Raw genomic sequence first — 19496 nt, 5'->3', positions numbered from 1 at the left:
CGGTCATTATATAAGTACGGTCACTATATAAGTACGGTCAATATATAAGTACGGCCACTATACAAGTACGGTCATTATTTAAGTACTGTCACTATATAAGTACTGTCACTATATAAGCACGGCCACTATACAAGTACGGTCACTATATAAGCACGGCCACTATACAAGTACGGTCAGTATATAAGTACGGTCACTATATAAGTACGGTCACTATATAAGTACGGCCACTATATAAGTACTGTCAGTATATAAGTACGGTCACTACATAAGTACGGTCACTATATAAGTACGGTCATTATATAAGTACTGTCACTATTTAAGTACTGTCACTATATAAGTACGGCCATTATATAAGTACGGCCACTATATAAGTACGGTCAGTATATAAGTACGGTCACTATATAAGTACGGTCATTATATAAGTACTATCACTATACAAGTACGGTCAGTATACAAGTACGGTCACTACATAAGTACGGTCACTACATAAGTACGGCCACTATACAAGTACGGTCAGTATATAAGTACGGTCACTACATAAGTACGGTCACTACATAAGTACGGCCACTATACAAGTACGATCAGCATATAAGTACGGTCACTAGATAAGTACGGTCATTATATATAAGTCCATTCATTATATTTAAGTACGGTTATTATTTACATTCACACAAAACAAGGAGACAGAAGGACTGAATACTCACACAAATGTGCGGGTCAAACTTTCCACACAGTGACACTTCATCACCCACAACAGAAGCAGAGAGCTGACGTCAGACCAACTATACGCTCTATGTCAGGCCAGCAGATGAACAGAGTCAAGATAACCCACACAGAGGCAGACAGTGTATCGCTATTGGGACAAAGTCCCACTCGTTTGTCTGAGTGAATGAACAGAGCAGACAAGAACAGGAGAAACTTAATTGCTTAACTTTACGCAATATAAAACGTTAAAAACTCCGCTTATTCAGTGCCATTTTTACACATATTTACAAATTACCTTAATGCAAATTTATTAGAATTTCACATAAATGAATTAATGCTTACTACGATACATAACAATTAACGTATTACAACTCCGTTTTTCATTGTCATTTCATACACATTTAATAAATACCTTGATGTAAATTCATTAGAATTGTACGTAAATGAATGAAAAATATACAGAATTTGTATATTATTTAAAATGCTGGACGTTACAGCCCCAGGCCACGCTGGTTAGAACAACACACACACAGACGCACATACAAATGTATACATTTACACACACACAGTTGAATTAATACATGATCTAACAAATGTATAGTATACATTCACACACTCAAAATTGAATTAATACATGAGGTGAAGAAGTGAATGACTGAATGAATGTAACTCACATGGCAGGAGAGCAGTGCCACGACGTTCTCATGCTGCAGCTCTGTCAGCTCCTGAGAGTGATAAAATTAATATTATTAATGTTAAAAATGTATAGAAAACTTATTTATATTAATAGAAATAAATCGTATTGATGTTAATAATACAGAGAAAACGTACTAATATAAATGAATCGTACAGATATAAATAATATATAGAAATCGTATTGATATTAATAATTTATATAAGTCTTATTATTATTAATAATATATTGAAGACTTGTTGATATTGATAATATAAATGAATCGTATTAATATTATTAATAGATAGAAATCGTATTAATGTTGATGTTAATATAAATGAGTCGTATTAATATTAATAATATGTAGAAATAGAAATAATATTAATAATACATAGAAACGGAATTGCTACTAATAATACATACAAATCGAAAATATAATAATATATAGAAATCGAATTGATATAGAAGATTTATTGATACAAAATAATATAAATAAATTGTACTAATATTAATAATATATAGAAATCGTATTAGAATTAATAATAGAAATGAATTGTATTAATTTCGTGATTAGGTGTGTTCGTGAGGCGTGTTGGTGCTTTCGTTGTGTTCGTGAGGCTCATTTCTTCGTTCGTTCTGACAACGACTTAGGAAAATAGCAAGACAAGGAAAAAGATAAAATATAGAAATAATGTTAGGTATGAAAAATAGACTGGTATTGCATCGACAAAAAGAGTGAATGACATCGGTATTTATTTGAGAAAAATACTTCCAGGGAAAATGTGAAAATACGGTAAACTGGTAATTAAGTAGTAGAAATAACGTAAGAACTTAAACGGAAGAAAGGGAACCAGCAATAATTGGGAGGTGACAAAAAGGCGAGAAGGAGTCAGCTGGGTGACGCCATGTTGCACTAGCTGCGTTCCTGACCACCATCACAACTTCGTTCACCATCACAACTTCGTTCACCATCACAACTTCGTTCACCATCACAACTTCGTTCACCATCACAACTTCGTTCACCATCACAACTAAGTTCACCATCACAACTTCGTTCACCATCACAACTACGTTCACCATCACAACTTCGTTCACCATCTCAACTATAATATTGCATGCCATGAACGCTCTAAAATTTCGCACGACAGCAGCAATGATCAAGCATAGACAAGTGCTAGTGTTGTGAGTAACATTTGGGTGAAGGTTGACAAACGTGAACGCTATTCACGCGAGATGTGGCACTCTTGCACGCGAGATGTGGCACACTTGCACTTGAGATGTGGCACAATTGCACAGCTTTGTTTTGATGCGGAGACTTGGCAACGTCGCAACACGGCAGGGAGCACCACCCTTTTAAACGTCATTGCAACGTTGCCACATCTCCAAAATTGTTGCAAGAACAGGCCTTGCAACGGTGCCACATCTCGAGAATTTCTGCAAGAAAACACTGCTAAGTCTTGGGCAGATTATTGCGTCAGCTGTTCGAACATTATAGTTAGAATCCACCACTAATTTGCCCATGTTTTTTTATATATTATATTGGGCCGTAATGCGGACAAGAATAATACTTTTTACCACATTAACATACAGAATAATGAACCTATTAATGGGAAAATCGAGGCAGGTGCGACGTTCTACTTTGTCCATATTAATCGATTATTCGTAAGATACTATCGATTCGATTATTCGATACATAATTCGATTATTCGTAAGATTTGTAAGATATAACAGCTCTACGGTCCCTATTGCCTCTGAGAGTAGCATATTAAAGTCTTAACATAATTGTAATGAGACAATAATTTAGCTGAAATATTCTAAATTGAATGAGTGGTCACAAAGAAAACAATATCGAAGGCGTTTAAACTCATCACACTGAACACAGGGCTAAGCAAACACGTATACAGAATTATGAATGAAATGTATATACAGGAAGTCATTTACTTGTACGTTGTTTGTCGTACGGTCTTATGCACATAACATCATCATTCAATCATTCACACTACAGACGTACATCACTACACCTGCGTACATCACTGCGCACATCACTACGCATGCGTACATCACTACGCCTGCGTACATCACTACGACTGCGCACATCACTACGCCTGCGTACATCACTACACCTGCGTACATCACTACGCCTGCGTACATCACTACGCCTGCGTACATCACTACGCCTGCGCACATCACTACGCCTGCGTACATCACTACGCCTGCGTACATCACGCACACCAAAAGTTGGCAGTGCGCATGAAGGCAATGAACGCATCGCACCTACAGGCTTTTGCGTTAACCTAATTTACGCCTGTTAACCTAATTTAGTTAAGTTTAGTTATTTAACCTAATACGTTGACCTCATTTCATACGCCATAAAGCAATTTTCATTTAGAGAATTACATAGCATACACTCAAAGAAATAAAACCTTGTCCAACTACCGATGCACGTTCTACCTTCAAGTTTGATCCGGAAAAAGAGCGTATCAGTGCAACGTCCGCTCTCTGCTTGGGCTGTGGGTAAGGAAAGTGTAAATATTTGGATAATTTAACCCATTTATTTTTGTCAATGTCATTATCGCGAGATGAACAGCAAAAGCGTCAAACTTTCACGTCCCAATATAATTGTAAGACTTTAAAATGGAGATGATTACAGAAAATAATAACTTTTTGAAAAAATGAAAAACTTTATTTGATGCGAGACTACTATATACTATCAACGCGAGCAAACAATTATAATTGAAATATCTATACAAAATGAAGAAATTTTGTATAGATATTTTGTATAGATAGAAAACGTGCACGCAAAATAAAGAGATACGTCAAAGCTACACCGTTCACTATGATATAATTTATACTGATACTCAAGAAAATATCGTCATCAAATTATCCTTTGATACGAGTAAAAACTGACTAATGACACACTATAAGACCTCGCAAAATGCAGCAACTTTCAAGCCAATAGTTTAACATAAGAATGAATAGTAAAAATTGTGACTATGAATAATAATATAAAGAAGAAAAAGAATAACAGGAATACATAAGAAAATAAATAATAAAAATATATAATAAAAATATATAATAAAAATACATAGTAATAAATGAAGAATAAAAATAAATAGTAAAAAATAATAGAAATAATTAGGTAAAATAAATAATAAATATAAATAGTAAAAATAAATAATAACAAAATAGTAAAAATAAATAGTAAATGATGAATGAATGATAATAATTAGGTGGCAATGAAAGAACAAAGGCAGAACTTGAAGCAAAGAAGCCTGGCGCAGTAGTCAGGGCAGGCTTCATGTATGACCCACTTCCAGTGACCCACTCAGGCCGCCACACCAACACCAACCCTGCATTGTTCTTCCTTACATCTATGCATTTCATTAATTTATTTATTGCCTCCGCCTCAATATTAATATTACTTTTTCTTATTTATTTAACCTATGAGAATTCAACTCTCATTTATAACTCTCAATTCATTCAATATTAATATTACTTTTTATTTCCTTAACCTATGACAATTTAACTCTCATTAATAAAATCTCAATTCATTCTAAAAATTATGTAAGTTATTGAAAATAAAATAATATTGGTAATAAATTTAATTCCCTCATTTTTATAATTTCAATTTTCAACAAATTAATTTTAAATTTTATGAACTTAGCTGCAAAAGGTTTCCCAATCAACTGTAATTCATCAGCTACGTACATAAGCAGCGTTTGCTCATAAATGATTTTAGTTTTCATTATATTGATAAAAGGGCTTTTTCCGTGTAAATTTCGAGATAAATAGATGAAAAAAAGAGGAAAATAGTTAAGGGACAGAATGATTACGTATCCACAACAATTTATTTTATGTTATTTAAATTGAGAGATGATCAAAAGGTAAGATAAACGTAAAATCTATTTCTCTATACCACATGTCGTGACATGTAAGCAATACACTTGCTTTAATCAACTAGGCCTAGTTGATTCAACTATTTATCTTCTATGCGTTTCTTCTATGTATATATTTCTTCCTATATATTTCTTTCTATACACTTGAATTGTTCCACTCCTTGATAATATAAATCAACGAATTCTCTGGTCATCAATCGCACGTGTATAAACAAGTAAAATCTGCCATCTAATACTAGTATATTTCTTCCCATATATTTCTTCCTATGCATTTCTTCCCATATATTTCTTCCTATGCATTTCTTCCCATATATTTCTTCCTATGCATTTATTCCCATATATTTCTTCCTATGCATTTATTCCTATAAGTTTCTTCCTATACATTTCTTCCTATACATTTCTTCCTATACGTTTCTTCCTATACATTTCTTCCTATACGTTTCTTCCTATACGTTTCTTCCTATACGTTTCTTCCTATACGTTTCTTCCTATACGTTTCTTCCTATACGTTTCTTCCTATACGTTTCTTCCTATATATTTCTTCCGATACGTTTCTTCCTATATATTTCTTCCTATACGTTTCTCCCTATACGTTTCTTCCGATACATTTCTTCCTATATATTTCTTCCTATACGTTTCTTCCTATACATTTTTTCCTACACATTTTTTCCTATATATTTCTTCCTGTATTTTTCTTCCTATATACTTCTTTCTATATATTTTAATAACATATTTATTCCTACACATTTCTTCCAATACATTTCTCTCAGTGTATTGTTATCCTTCTTGCTCGCCACTCACATGGACAACAATGTACTGCTATGGGACAGACGCATATACAGCACAACAAATGACGTCACTCGCAGCCGACACACCATGCACTAACTTAACTATAAATGCACTAATTTGACTATAAATACACTATTTGCACTATAATATAATGATGCTCCATGACCCGTGTGCTCCATGACCCCACGTGTGCTCCATGACCCCACGTGTTCATCACTCGCACCAAAAGTTGGCAGTGCGCATGAAGGCAATGAACGCATCACAGCACAGGCTGTTACGTTAACCTAATTTACGCCTGTTAACCTAATTTAGTTAAGTTTAGTTAATTAACCTAATAGGCTAATACGTACGTTAACATAATTTAACCTAATACGTTAACCTAATTTCATACGCCATTAAATGCTAACTCGGCAACTAAGAAAAGCTATTTTCATTTAGAAAATCGCGTAGCATACACTCAAAGAAATAAAACCTTGTCAAAGTAGCGATGTACTTTCTGCCTTTAAGTTTGATCAGGAAAACGGGCGTTTCAGTGCTAAGTCCGCTCTCTGCTTGGGCTGTGGGTAAAGAAAGTGTAAATATTTGGATAATTTGACCCCATAATTTTTACGAGTGAACGAGAGGAGTTGAAACCTGACAAGGCGCTTGGAATATGCCGAGCCGTCAATATCATCAACGAGGAACTGAACAATATAACTCAGTACTCACTGCAGTGAGTGACTGAGAGCGCATTTTCTCGTCGACGAAAACGTGAAGTCACGGACAGACGGACAGACGGACAGACGGACGGACAGACGGACAGACGGACGGACAGACGGACGGACAGACGGACAGACAGACGGACGGACAGAACAGATAGACAGACAGATAAACAGATAGACTGAGAGACAGACAGACAGAGAGACGGACAGACGGACGGACGGACGGACATGACGAGCGCAATAGCGCCTTTTTTCCATAAAATGCACCAAAAAGCATCACAGCATCGCAGTTATTGAAAAAAAAAACAGCAAAAGCGTCCAACTTTCAAGTCCTTAAATAATTGTGAGATAGAAACAATGAAGATAATTGCAGAAAATAATATATATTAAAAAATAACTTATTTGATACGAGAATACAAATATCAAAAGCAATTATTATTGAAATATCTATGCAAAATGAAGAAACATGCACGCAAAATAAAGAGATACGTAAAAGCTACACCCTTCCCTTTGATATAATTCATACTGATACTCAAGAAAATATCGTCATCAAATTATCCTAAAGGATACGAGTAAAAACTGACTAAGAATAACACACTGACACCGCGTAAAATGCAGCAACTGTCAAGACAATAATTTAACATAAGAATGAATAGTAAGAATTGTGACTATGAATAATAATATAAAGAAGAAGAAAAAATTACAGGAATAAATAAGAAAAGAAATAGTACAAATAAATAATGAATATAAATAGTAAAATAAAATAATTAAAATAAACAATAAAAACAAATAGTAAAAACAAATAATAAAAATACATAGCATGAATAAATATTAAAAATAAATAATAATAAAACAAAATAAAACAAAAAGTAAAAATAAATAATAAAAATGAATAGGTAATAAAAATAAATATTAAAAATAAATAAATGAAAATAAAAAAAATGTAAAAATAATTAATAAAAAAATAGTAAAAATAAATAGTAAATGATGAATGAATGATAATAATTAGGTGGCAATGAAAGAACAAAGGCAAAACTTGAAGCAAAGAAGCCCGGCGCAGTTGTCAGAGCAGGCTTCATGTATGACCCACTTGCTGTGACCCACTCAGGCCGCCACACCAACACCAACACTGCATTGTTCTTCATCACATCTACGCATTTCATTAATTTATTTATTGCCTCCGCCTCAATATTAATATTACTTTTTCTTATTTCCTTAACCTATGAGGAGAATTCAACTCTCATTTTATAAGTCTCATTAATAATTTCTCAATTCATTCTAAAAATTATATTACTTATTACAAATAAAAATACAATTATTAAATTAAATTCTCTCATTTTTAAAATTTTAATTTTCAACAAATTAATTTTATATTTTTTTGAACTTGGCTGCAAAAGTCTTCAATAAACTGTAATTTATCAGCTACATGAGTATAGCGTTCGCTTTTAAGTGATTTTATTCACCATTATAATGTTTAAAGGCTTTTCCGTGTGAATTTCGTGATAAACAGGTAAAAGAAAAGAGGAAAATAGTTAAGAGACAGAATGATTACGTATCCATAACAATGTATTTTTATCTTGTTTAAATTGAGAGATGATCAAAGAGTAAGATAAACGTAAGGAGATCTATTTCCCTATACCACATGTCGTGACATGTAAGCAATACACTCGTGTGTGAGATGAGGTCTATGAGGTCCATTTTGGGGCAACTAGGACTAGTTGAATAAACTATTCATCTTCTATATATTTCTTTCTATATATGTTTTCCTATACATTTTTTCCTATATATTTCTTCTCATATATTTCTTTCTATATATTTTTACACATATTTCTTCCTATACATTTCTCCCAGTGTATTGTTATCCTTCTTGCCCGCCACTCATGTTGACAACAATGTACTCCTGTGTACGCGGGGACAGACGCATATATAACACAACAAATGGCGGCACTGGCAGTGGACAGACCATGCACTAATTTGACTATAAATGCACTATTTGCACCATAAGATGATACCCTATTTGTACTATAATATAATGATACACTATTTGCATCATAAGATGATACTCTACTTGCACTTCAATATAATAATGCTCCATGACCCCACGTGTGCTACATGACCCCACGTGTGCTCCATGACCCCACATGTGCTCCATGACCCCACGTGTGCTCCATGACCCCACGTGTGCTCCATGACCCCACGTGTGCTCCATGACTCCACGTGCTCCACAAGATGGCAGGACGCTAGGCTCGGTAGGCCTAAGCAACACCGCGGCATGGGTACAGGATTTTTTTTCGCGCTCACAGCCTAAGCTGATAACGCCAGCACCTTGTTAAAGCCTGACTCGTGCCATTGTTCAGCATACAATATCTTGCTATCATCTCAGTATACTTCATTGTTCGACTGATATCATATTTATCATCTATCCATAATTCATCATCTGCTTATCTTTTAATATTAGCCTCGTATATATCATCCTCCTATAGTTCATCACCCGTCTATCCTTCATTATTCGCCAGATATCGTATATATCATCCTCCTATAATTCATCATCCGCATATCCTTTAATATTAAACTGATATTTATCATCCTCCTATAATTCATCATCCACCCATCCTTCATTATTCGCTTAATATTTATCATCCTCCTATAATTCATCATTCGCCTGATAAGTCGAAAATCTAGCATGAATGCAAAAAAATAAGAAATAAACCCCAGGAACAAGTCGAAATTGAAGTTAAACTCAAGGCAGACGCTAAAATATTTTCAGCAGCACTGAACGTTCAATATGTTAGCTCCATCTCGTGTGTTCAAGTGAACTGTTATAAGCTGTGAGACATTATTATTATTTTATTATTATTATTATTATTATTTTTATTATGAATTATAAGTATGTGTGGATGTGTGAACGTGCTACATAACTATATTATTATATTTATATTATTATTATAATTCTTTTATCGATGTGAGCCTTTGCCGGTAATGTAGATTAGTTAAGACCAAGTTAAGTTTGCATAGAACGCATTAGTCTCGCATGGAGAAGAAGGACTATTGGGTATAACAACGAGACGTTTATGACCAATAAAATATATAAAATGAATAAAAATCACCTGAAGGAACATAAAAAAATAGCAGCCTATAAAATAACAACAAGAATATAGGGTATAAAGAGATATTATTGACCAATATAATATATAAGATGAATAAAACTGACCAGAAGGAATATAGTAAATAGCAAGACTATAGGGGTATATAAGAGCAAGAATATAAGGTATAACAAGGAGATATTATTGACCAATATAATATAGGTATAAGATGAATAAAACTCATAGGGGTAGGTATATAACAGCAAGACTATAAGGTATAAGAACGAGATATTATTGACCAATATAATATAGGTATAATATAAATAAAACTCATAGGGGTAGGTATATAAGAGCAAGACTATAAGGTATAAGAAGGAGATATTATTGACCAATATAATATAGGTATAAGATGAATAAAACTCATAAGGGTAGGTATATAACAGCAAGACTATAAGGTATAACAACGAGATATTATTGACCAACATAATATATAAGATGAATAAAACTGACCTGAACGAATATAAAAAATAGCAAGACTATAGGGGTATATAAGAGCAAGAATATAGGGTATAACAATGAGATGTCTTTGACCAATATAATAACAGCAAGACTATAAGACTATAAGGTATACGTAACAAGGAGATATTATTGACCAATATAATATAGGTAGGTATAAGATGAATAAAACTCACCTGAAGGAATATAAAAAATAGCAAGACTCTAGGGGTATATAACAGCAAGACTATAAGGTATAACAAGGAGATATTATTGACCAATATAATATAATATATAAAATGAATAAAACTGACCTGAAGAATCTTGATCTCCTTGCTAAGCAGCGCCTGGCTCTTCGCTATGTTCTTCTTTGTGATGCTCTTGATGGCCACCAGCTTCTCTGGGTGCTGCACACAACACATATACAGTTAATACAACACATATACAGCTAATACAAGGCAATACAAACACAGTTAATACAAGGCAATAGTCAATACAACACATATACAGTTAATACAAGGCAATACAAACACAGTTAATACAAGGCAATAGTCAATACAACACATATACAGTTAATACAAGGCAATATAAACACAGTTAATACAAGGCAATAGTCAATACAACACATATACAGTTAATACAAGGCAATACAGTCAATACAACACATGAGTTAACACATTCATAACGTTAGTGAATACAGGACAACATAGCGTTAGTGAACACAATAATATACCATTAGTGAATGCAATGCAAACATAACATTAGAGAATACAATACAATTTATACAAACGTAACATTAGTGAATACCATACAAATCTACACATACAAGCTGGCCATTCATGTAGCACGTTCACACAATCTACACATATAAAGTGGCCACTTATGTAACACGCACACACAATCTACACATACAAACTGACCACTTATGCAGCACGTTCACACAATCTACACAAACTGGCTACTCATGTAGCACATTCACACAATCTACACATACAAACTGGCCACTTATGTAGCACGTTCACACAATCTACACATACAAACTGGCCACTTATGTAGCACGTTCACACAATCTACACATACAAACTGACCACGCCGTTCACACAATCTACACATACAAACTGACCACTCATGTAGCGCGTTCACACAATTTACACATACACACAATATTTGTTCTCATAATAACTATCGTAGCAGGTTGTGTGCTCGAGTTTCCATAACAAAGAAAACTTTATTTATATAATAAAAGCTACAGGGCAAGAACAATAAAAAAGATGGTTTATTCGGCACAAGAAATGCTATTTATATACGAATTGGAAATTAATTATTAAAATTGTGCCACCATTTTCTCCCCTGAAATAAATTTAGCCAATAAATATATATATAGTTATAGGGGGGGCACAGGGTATATATATTGACTGCAGTGGGCGCAGTGAATGAAGTGAGCGCGTATCTGTGATACCAGGCACAGCATGCGGGGGAGGGGGGCACAGGGTATATATATTGACTGCAGTGGGCGCAGTGAATGAAGTGAACGCGTATCTGTGATACCAGGCACAGCATGCGGGGGGGAGGGGGGCACAGGGTATATATATTGACTGCAGTGGGCGCAGTGAATGAAGTGAACGCGTATCTGTGATACCAGGCACAGCATGCGGGGGGGAGGGGGGCACAGGGTATATATATTGACTGCAGTGGGCGCAGTGAATGAAGTGAACGCGTATCTGTGATACCAGGCACAGCATGCGGGGGGGAGGGGGGCACAGGGTATATATATTGACTGCAGTGGGCGCAGTGAATGAAGTGAACGCGTATCTGTGATACCAGGCACAGCATGCGGGGGGGAGGGGGGCACAGGGTATATATATTGACTGCAGTGGGCGCAGTGAATGAAGTGAACGCGTATCTGTGATACCAGGCACAGCATNGCATCGATACGATACTATACGATACTATATGATACGATACTATACGATAGCATCGATACGATACTATACGATACGATAGCATCGATACGATACTATACGATACTATATGATACGATACTATACGATACTATACGATACGATACTATACGATACGATAGCATCGATACGATACTATACGATACGATAGCATCGATACGATACTATACGATACGATAGCATCGATACGATACTATACGATACGATAGCATCGATACGATTCGATAGCATCGATACGATACTATAGCATCGATACGATACGATAGCATCGATACGATACGATAGCATCGATAAGATGCTATACGTTTGTATAATTTGAACATTCGTCATCGATGTCGAAAAGGAACCGAAGTTCGCACAACCGAACTGCAGTTTCCTGCAGCTATTCAACGAATGAGGATAATGATAACATCATTTTAAATAATTTCTCGTCTTCATTAAATCTTTATTAGCAGCTCAGTACGTAAATAAAGCCATTGTAATCTCGCTTGAGGACGTTGTCACACTATAGCACCTGCCATACTGGCTCCAACAATTTGGTCCTCTTTTAAAGTCAATATAGGTTATATTTATATTTACATTTATAGGTTTATTTATGCAATTTATAGGTTTCAATTTAGGTTACAGACACAAAAATTTACCAAAAATATCTGTTGTGCATGGATAAAATATCGAATAATAGCAATAATACACAATAAAACATACAAATATTTCACGTTTTCATTGTTTATATCGGTCTACGAAGGTCTACACCACTCTAGACCACTTCAGCCCCTACAATGGGTCTACGAAGGTCTGTACCACTCTAGACCACATCAGCCCCTACAATGGGTCTACGAAGGTCTGCACCACTCTAGACCACATCAGCCCCTACAATGGGTCTACGAAGGTCTGCACCACTCTAGACCACATCAGCCCCTACAATGGGTCTACGAAGGTCTGCACCACTCTAGACCACATCAGCCCCTACAATGGGTCTACGAAGGTCTGCACCACTCTAGACCACATCAGCCCCTACAATGGGTCTACGAAGGTCTATACCACATCAGCCCCCTACAATGGGTCTACGAAGGTCTACACCACTCTAGACCACATCAGCCTCTACAATAGGTCTACGAAGGTCTACACCACTCTAGACCACATCAGCCTCTACAATGGGTCTACGAAGGTCTGCACCACTCTAGACCACATCAGCCCCTACCATGGGTCTACGAAGGTCTACACCACTCTAGACCACACCAGCCCCTACAATGGGTCTACGAAAGTCTGTACTACTCTAGACCACATCAGACCCTACAATGGGTCTACGAAGGTCAATACCACATCAGCCCCCTACAATGGGTCTACGAAGGTCTGTACCACTCTAGACCACATCAGCCCCCTACAATGGGTCTACGAAGGTCTGTACCACTGTAGACCACATCAGCCCCTACAATGGGTCTACGAAGGTCTGTACCACTTTAGACCACATCAGCCCCTACAATGGGTCTACGAAGGTCTGTACCACTTTAGACCACATCAGACCCCACATTAAGCATGGGGCCGTAGCAGGGATACGCGGCCTTGAAGCATGCGCAGCTGCCGAGCATCAGGCGCCGCAACGACTAACTGCGCTTCATCCAATTATAAGAGCATATTTATTTGGGCCTTTGTGTTCTAAATGCGTATTTATTTGGGCCTTTGTGTTCTAAGTGCGTATTTATTTGGGCCTTTGTGTTCTAAGTGCGTATTTATTTGGGCCTTTGGGTTCTAAATATATATTTAAGCGTTATTTGGGCCTTTGTATATATATTCCAAGTATATAGTTATGCGTTATTTGGGCCTTTGTGTTTAAATGCATATTTAAGCGTTATTTGGGCCTTTGTATATATATTCCAATTATATAGTTATGCGTTATTTGGGCATTTGTGTTTAAATGCATATTTAAGCGTTATTTGGGCCTTTGTATATATATTCCAATTATATAGTTATGCGTTATTTGGGCCTTTGTATTCTAAGTGCATATATATGAGTTATTTGGGCCTTTGTATTCCAAGTGCATATTTACGCGCTATTTTGGCCTTTGTATTTTAAGTGCATATTTATGAGTTATTTTGCCTTTCGTTTCCAAGTGCATATTGATGCATTATTTGTGCCTTTGTATTTTAAGTGCATATTTACATGTTGTTTTGCCTTTGGATTCTAAATGCATGTTTACGCGTTATATGTCCCTTTCTATTCTAAGAGCACAGTTTTGCGTTATACTAATTATTAAAATTAAATTATTAATTATTAATTACTTACGTCTTACGTCTTAGTATTACGTCTTAGTATTACGAGCTAGGTACTTAGGACACTAGTGTTTAGTAGCTCACTTCACACTATCTAGCCGTGATTTGAATTGAGTTTTAAGTTATCTAATAATTAAAATACATTACCAGAACACACATTAAACATGACACAGTGGCAGCGAACATGACATAGAGGCAGTGAACATGACACAGTGGCAATGAACATGACACAGTGGCAGTGAACATGACATAGAGGCAGTGAACATGACACAGTGATGCATATTTATTTGGGCCTTTGTGTTCTAAATGCGTATTTATTTGAGCCTTTATATTCTAAGTGCATATTTATGACTTTGTAATTCAAGTGCATAGTTGTGCGTTATATGTACGGTACCTTTTTATTCCAAGTGCATATTTCCGCGCTATTGGGCCTTTGTATTCTTAGTGCGTTATTTGTGCCGTTGTATTCCAAGTACATAGTTGTGCGTTATATGTACCTTTGTATTCCAAGTGCATAGTTGTGCGCAATTACAGTCTTAGTTTTACAAGCTACTTAGGACACTAATGCTTAGTACCTATCTCACTTCATGCTATCCAGCCGTGATTTGAATTGAGTTTTAAATTATTTTATACTTAAAATACATTACCAGAACACACATTAAACATGACACAGTGGCAGTGAACATGACACAGTGGCAGTGAACACGACACAGTGGCAGTGAACATGACACAGTGGCAGTGAACATGACAGTGGCAGTGAACATGATACAGTGGCAGTGAAGATGACACAGTGGCAGTGAACATGACAGTGGCAGTGAACATGATACAGTGGCAGTGAACATGACACAGTGGCAATGAACATGACACAGTGGCATTAAACATGACACAGTGGCAGTGATCATGACATAGAGGCAGTGAACATGACATAGAGGCAGTGAACATGCCACAGTAGCAATGAACATGACACAGCGGCAATGAACATGACACAGCGGCAGTGAACATGACACAGCCGCAGTGAACATGACATAGAGCAGTGAACATGCCACAGTAGCAATGAACATCACACAGTGGCAATGAACATGACACAGTGGCAGTGAACATGACACAGTGGCAGTGAACACAACACAGTGGGAGTGAACATGACACAGTGGCAGTGAACATGATACAGTGGCAGTGAACATGACACTGTAACAGTGAAATGAACACAACACAGTGGCAGTGAACATCACACAGTGGCAGTGAACATGATACAGTGGCAGTGGACATGACACAGTGGCAGTGGACATGACACAGTGGCAGTGGACATGACACAGTGGCAGTGAACATGCCACAGTGGCAGTGAACATGAAGCAGCAGCACTGAACATGAAGCGGCCTTCATAATGGCATTATAATAAAGGCATATTTTCTTATAGAAAGTGCCATTGCACTGTCAAATTAAAGGGTAAACCTCAAAACTAACATGGAGAAGAAGATGGTGAAGAGAGGCAAGAACAGTGATGGATCTAGTTGAAACTTGAAAGTCAATGCTAATGCAGTGCTATAATTCATATTTTAGCTGTAATTTGCACACCATCTCATGTAGTTTGAAAGATATTGAAACAAATAATATTTATTATTGTCAAGCAGACATTTGAAGAGTGATTGTGTTAACAAGAATTCAATTTAGTTCAAACAGTATAAGTCTTTGCAATAATTCTGTCTAGTTAAAACTGGTGACAACTGACAATGATATTCAAATGAAGGAAGTTTATAAAAAGAAGTAGGAAACTGATTTGAAATTCAACAGAAAGGAAGTGCCAATCTAGAATATTAAGTAGGTTAGTCCAAATACCACAAGTTGAAATGGAATGTTAGATGAGCAGATTTAATAAATAATGGATATAAATATATCCATTATAAATAATAATGGATATAAATGTGAATTAAAAAAATTAGGCAACAGCCAAAAGCACAAGTGAAATTCTACCAAGGAAAAGGCAGTTGCGCCTCTTTTGCAGGAGGCTCTGGCATAATGTCATTTAGGACAAAGCATACATTTGATATGCAGACTGAAGTTTATATATGCAAATCATACAATTAGATACTTAACTAAGGCTAAGGCTAGAGCTAGGAGCCTTAATTTTTCTACCAACTTTACTACTGTTTAATTGTTTGCTTCACACTCGTTTATATCAAGTAGATTTATTAGATTTTTGATAAGCATAAGAGTAGACACTGGACAGGCCACAGGAGTGGCTAGAGAACAAAGATTTCTCAAGTAAACATTTGTGACTTGGAAATATATATTCAAATATTAATCATGAAATTCATGTTGATGAATTTACATGGAATGAAAGCGTCTTGTGTGATTTATTTTGATACAATATAAGAAAAAAAGTATAGCAGAAACTGAGGAAGCCATGTCTGTGTAAACAATGTTTACAAATGAACCAATGAAATCAGCCATTTTGCTGTTTGCTTCTCCTGTGAAGAAAAGGAAACATTTTCATAGTACATGTCAAAATTGCATGCAAAATTTCTAGCTGGTAATAAAAAAGAACTACAATAGATTTATAAATGATACTTCACTAATTTTACTTGTTTACTCATGAGCATAGAAGTTATTTATGAAATAAGAGGCGAGTAAAGAGTACATTTATAATATGATGTTTGTCACCATTAACGCACCTGTTTAAGATGACCCTTGTACACCAATGCGAACGCTCCATGTCCAATGATTTCTTTGCACTCATATTGAAAGGGAACGCTCATTACTCAGTATTAGGATGCACTGAAAGAGTATCTAATTACAGAGGGGGTCGAAACTTCTTTCATGAAGACAAATTTAAGAAATTTAAATTTACGTGGTCCCTAAATTTTTTCTCAAAAATTAAGCAGATCGAACGTGCAAGTATTCTGACCCGGCACGGAAAAATGCAACACTTCGAAGGAACACGCCTCGAATCCCTCGATCAATAATCTCGGTTTGTTAAGGAAACTCACGATATTCAGCATAAACTTGCTTAATATAAACATGTAACAACGTAATGTGAAGAATGTATTTATTTTGCTGTTTCAATTGATATAAATTACAAGCCTCTTTAAGTTAGCAAGTAATGCCCAAAATATAAGACATCTGCTCACGACACGGACCGTGCGCGACGTACATACAACCTCCACCGCAGTTCTTTGTCAACTGGCTTTGATAGCGTTCTTTCTTCTCATTCGATCAGCTGTTGGCCTTTTAAAATCGACTAAACACTCATATAAAGCAACTTTCTTATGCGTAATTTCATGACTTAGTGCATAAAATTAGATGTAAATATTAAGTTTAAACAATTGGATGCTCTAAAAATTACACGACTTCCATTTTAAATTTAACTATAATTAGGAAGTCCACACAAGTGTTTTTTCTCGCGCATTTGGCAACTTAGGATGCCATTGCAGGCTGCTTTCATTTCATTGATGATACTAATCTATCTCAATTATTTTTTATTTCGGGCTATGAAATAGTTAAATTTCATTAATGATTTTCATCAATCTCAATTATTATAAACTTTTTCCAGGGTCTAAAATGAGCATTCTTCACGAGTTGTGAGCGAACTTTGAATCCACCTTAAAGTTATGAGACGGCAACATTGGTGAACATGATGGAATTGGTTTTCACACGGCATGCATTGTCCAAGTTTAAGGACATTTTTGCCTCGCGCAATCACATAGATTCATGATATTTAATCTACAGAATTAACAAGTACTTGACACCGAAAGTTCGCATTATATTGTGTAGATAATCAAGGATTTAAAGAAGGCAAACTGAAATAAAGAATATTGAACCTTTTCATTTTAAAAATGAATAGTATTTTTCTCCCGAAAGATACACGGTTGAACGATTTTATTCATTATTTCATTTTATTCTTTATTAATGAGTTATAACTGACATGTGACTGAACGGGGTAACTAGAATGAATGTATATGTAATTTAGGTACTAGATCTGTAATGAAAATGACAACTTTAGATTAATTCTTTGTAAAGAATGAAAGTTATGATGTTTCGTTTCTTGATGTAAAACAAAACCCAATACACTAATTGTGACAAATGTCATATGAAATAGACACTCTAATAACATGAAAATGATCACAAACAGAAAATTACATATCCTCGTGTTGAAATTTCTCAAAATAAATAAATCGTTACTATTTACGCAGACGTGCAGTAGCCCACGATTTTTTGCTTACGTTCGATTGATTAAAATATATGTTTATCAAATGATTTTATAATAAGTACGCTTACCTTTTGTGGTAATAAATTATATGTTAAATGGCTGCTCAATAGTAAGTTGTGTCAAGGAATAACATCGGCCTCGAATATTGCCTACATACACTCATACAGTGAAGTTTTGTTAATTGTCATAAATATGGTACTTATCTTTCTAGGTACTCAGTACGATACATTTCTCAGACAAAGTACGATAAATTTTGTCATGCGTTATTCAAAAGTTGCCGTTAAATATTTCTCATTTATTTTCAGTATTTTGCAGATTCGATACTATGTTATCTATCACCTTATCTCAATAATTAATATATGTTCGAATAGAAATTCGTGAATTTGTTGAAAGACACACCGTTTGGACAACAATATGTTTTGAATTTGAAACTTCCATGGAGCAATAATAGTTTTAAGTCTCTACACATGTAAGCAACGATAAAGTTCATGTTATTTACATTCCACGAATAATTCAATTCTTGAATCAACTGCATTTTGCTTGTGAATTCCTGGTAGTTATTGAATTACGTTAAAATCAATAAACACGCCGATTTAAAGACTGTTCACACAACAGGTTAAAATGGTGTACAGGCTTTACTTCTTAATTCAATTCTGACTTGCCTATTTAATTTAAAAACGTATCATTTGATCCTATGGCTTGAAGCGCCTTTTGCTCTT

The 19496-nt window shown here is 35.4% G+C and overlaps 1 protein-coding gene across 1 annotated transcript in view; it reads right to left on the bottom strand.

The window, feature by feature from the left end:
- LOC108678681 (serine/threonine-protein kinase unc-51) overlaps positions 1 to 17738 on the bottom strand; it is a 62104-nt gene extending 44366 nt beyond the window's left edge. The window contains exons 1-3 of the mRNA XM_047881470.1: positions 17243 to 17738; positions 10657 to 10749; positions 1380 to 1430 (exon numbers count right to left, since the gene is read on the bottom strand). Of these exons, the coding sequence (XP_047737426.1) occupies positions 1380 to 1430; positions 10657 to 10749; positions 17243 to 17326 (228 nt within the window). The 5' untranslated portion in view covers positions 17327 to 17738. The remainder of the gene's footprint in view (positions 1 to 1379; positions 1431 to 10656; positions 10750 to 17242) is intronic.
- Between the last annotated feature and the right edge of the window lie 1758 nt (positions 17739 to 19496).

This window comes from Hyalella azteca, unplaced genomic scaffold, assembly GCF_000764305.2.
Source record: "Hyalella azteca isolate HAZT.00-mixed unplaced genomic scaffold, Hazt_2.0.2 contig8052, whole genome shotgun sequence".
Taxonomy (NCBI): Eukaryota; Metazoa; Arthropoda; class Malacostraca; order Amphipoda; family Hyalellidae; genus Hyalella; species Hyalella azteca.
The sequence above is the reverse complement of the archived record's forward strand: the minus strand, read 5'-3'. Positions and strand labels throughout refer to the sequence as shown.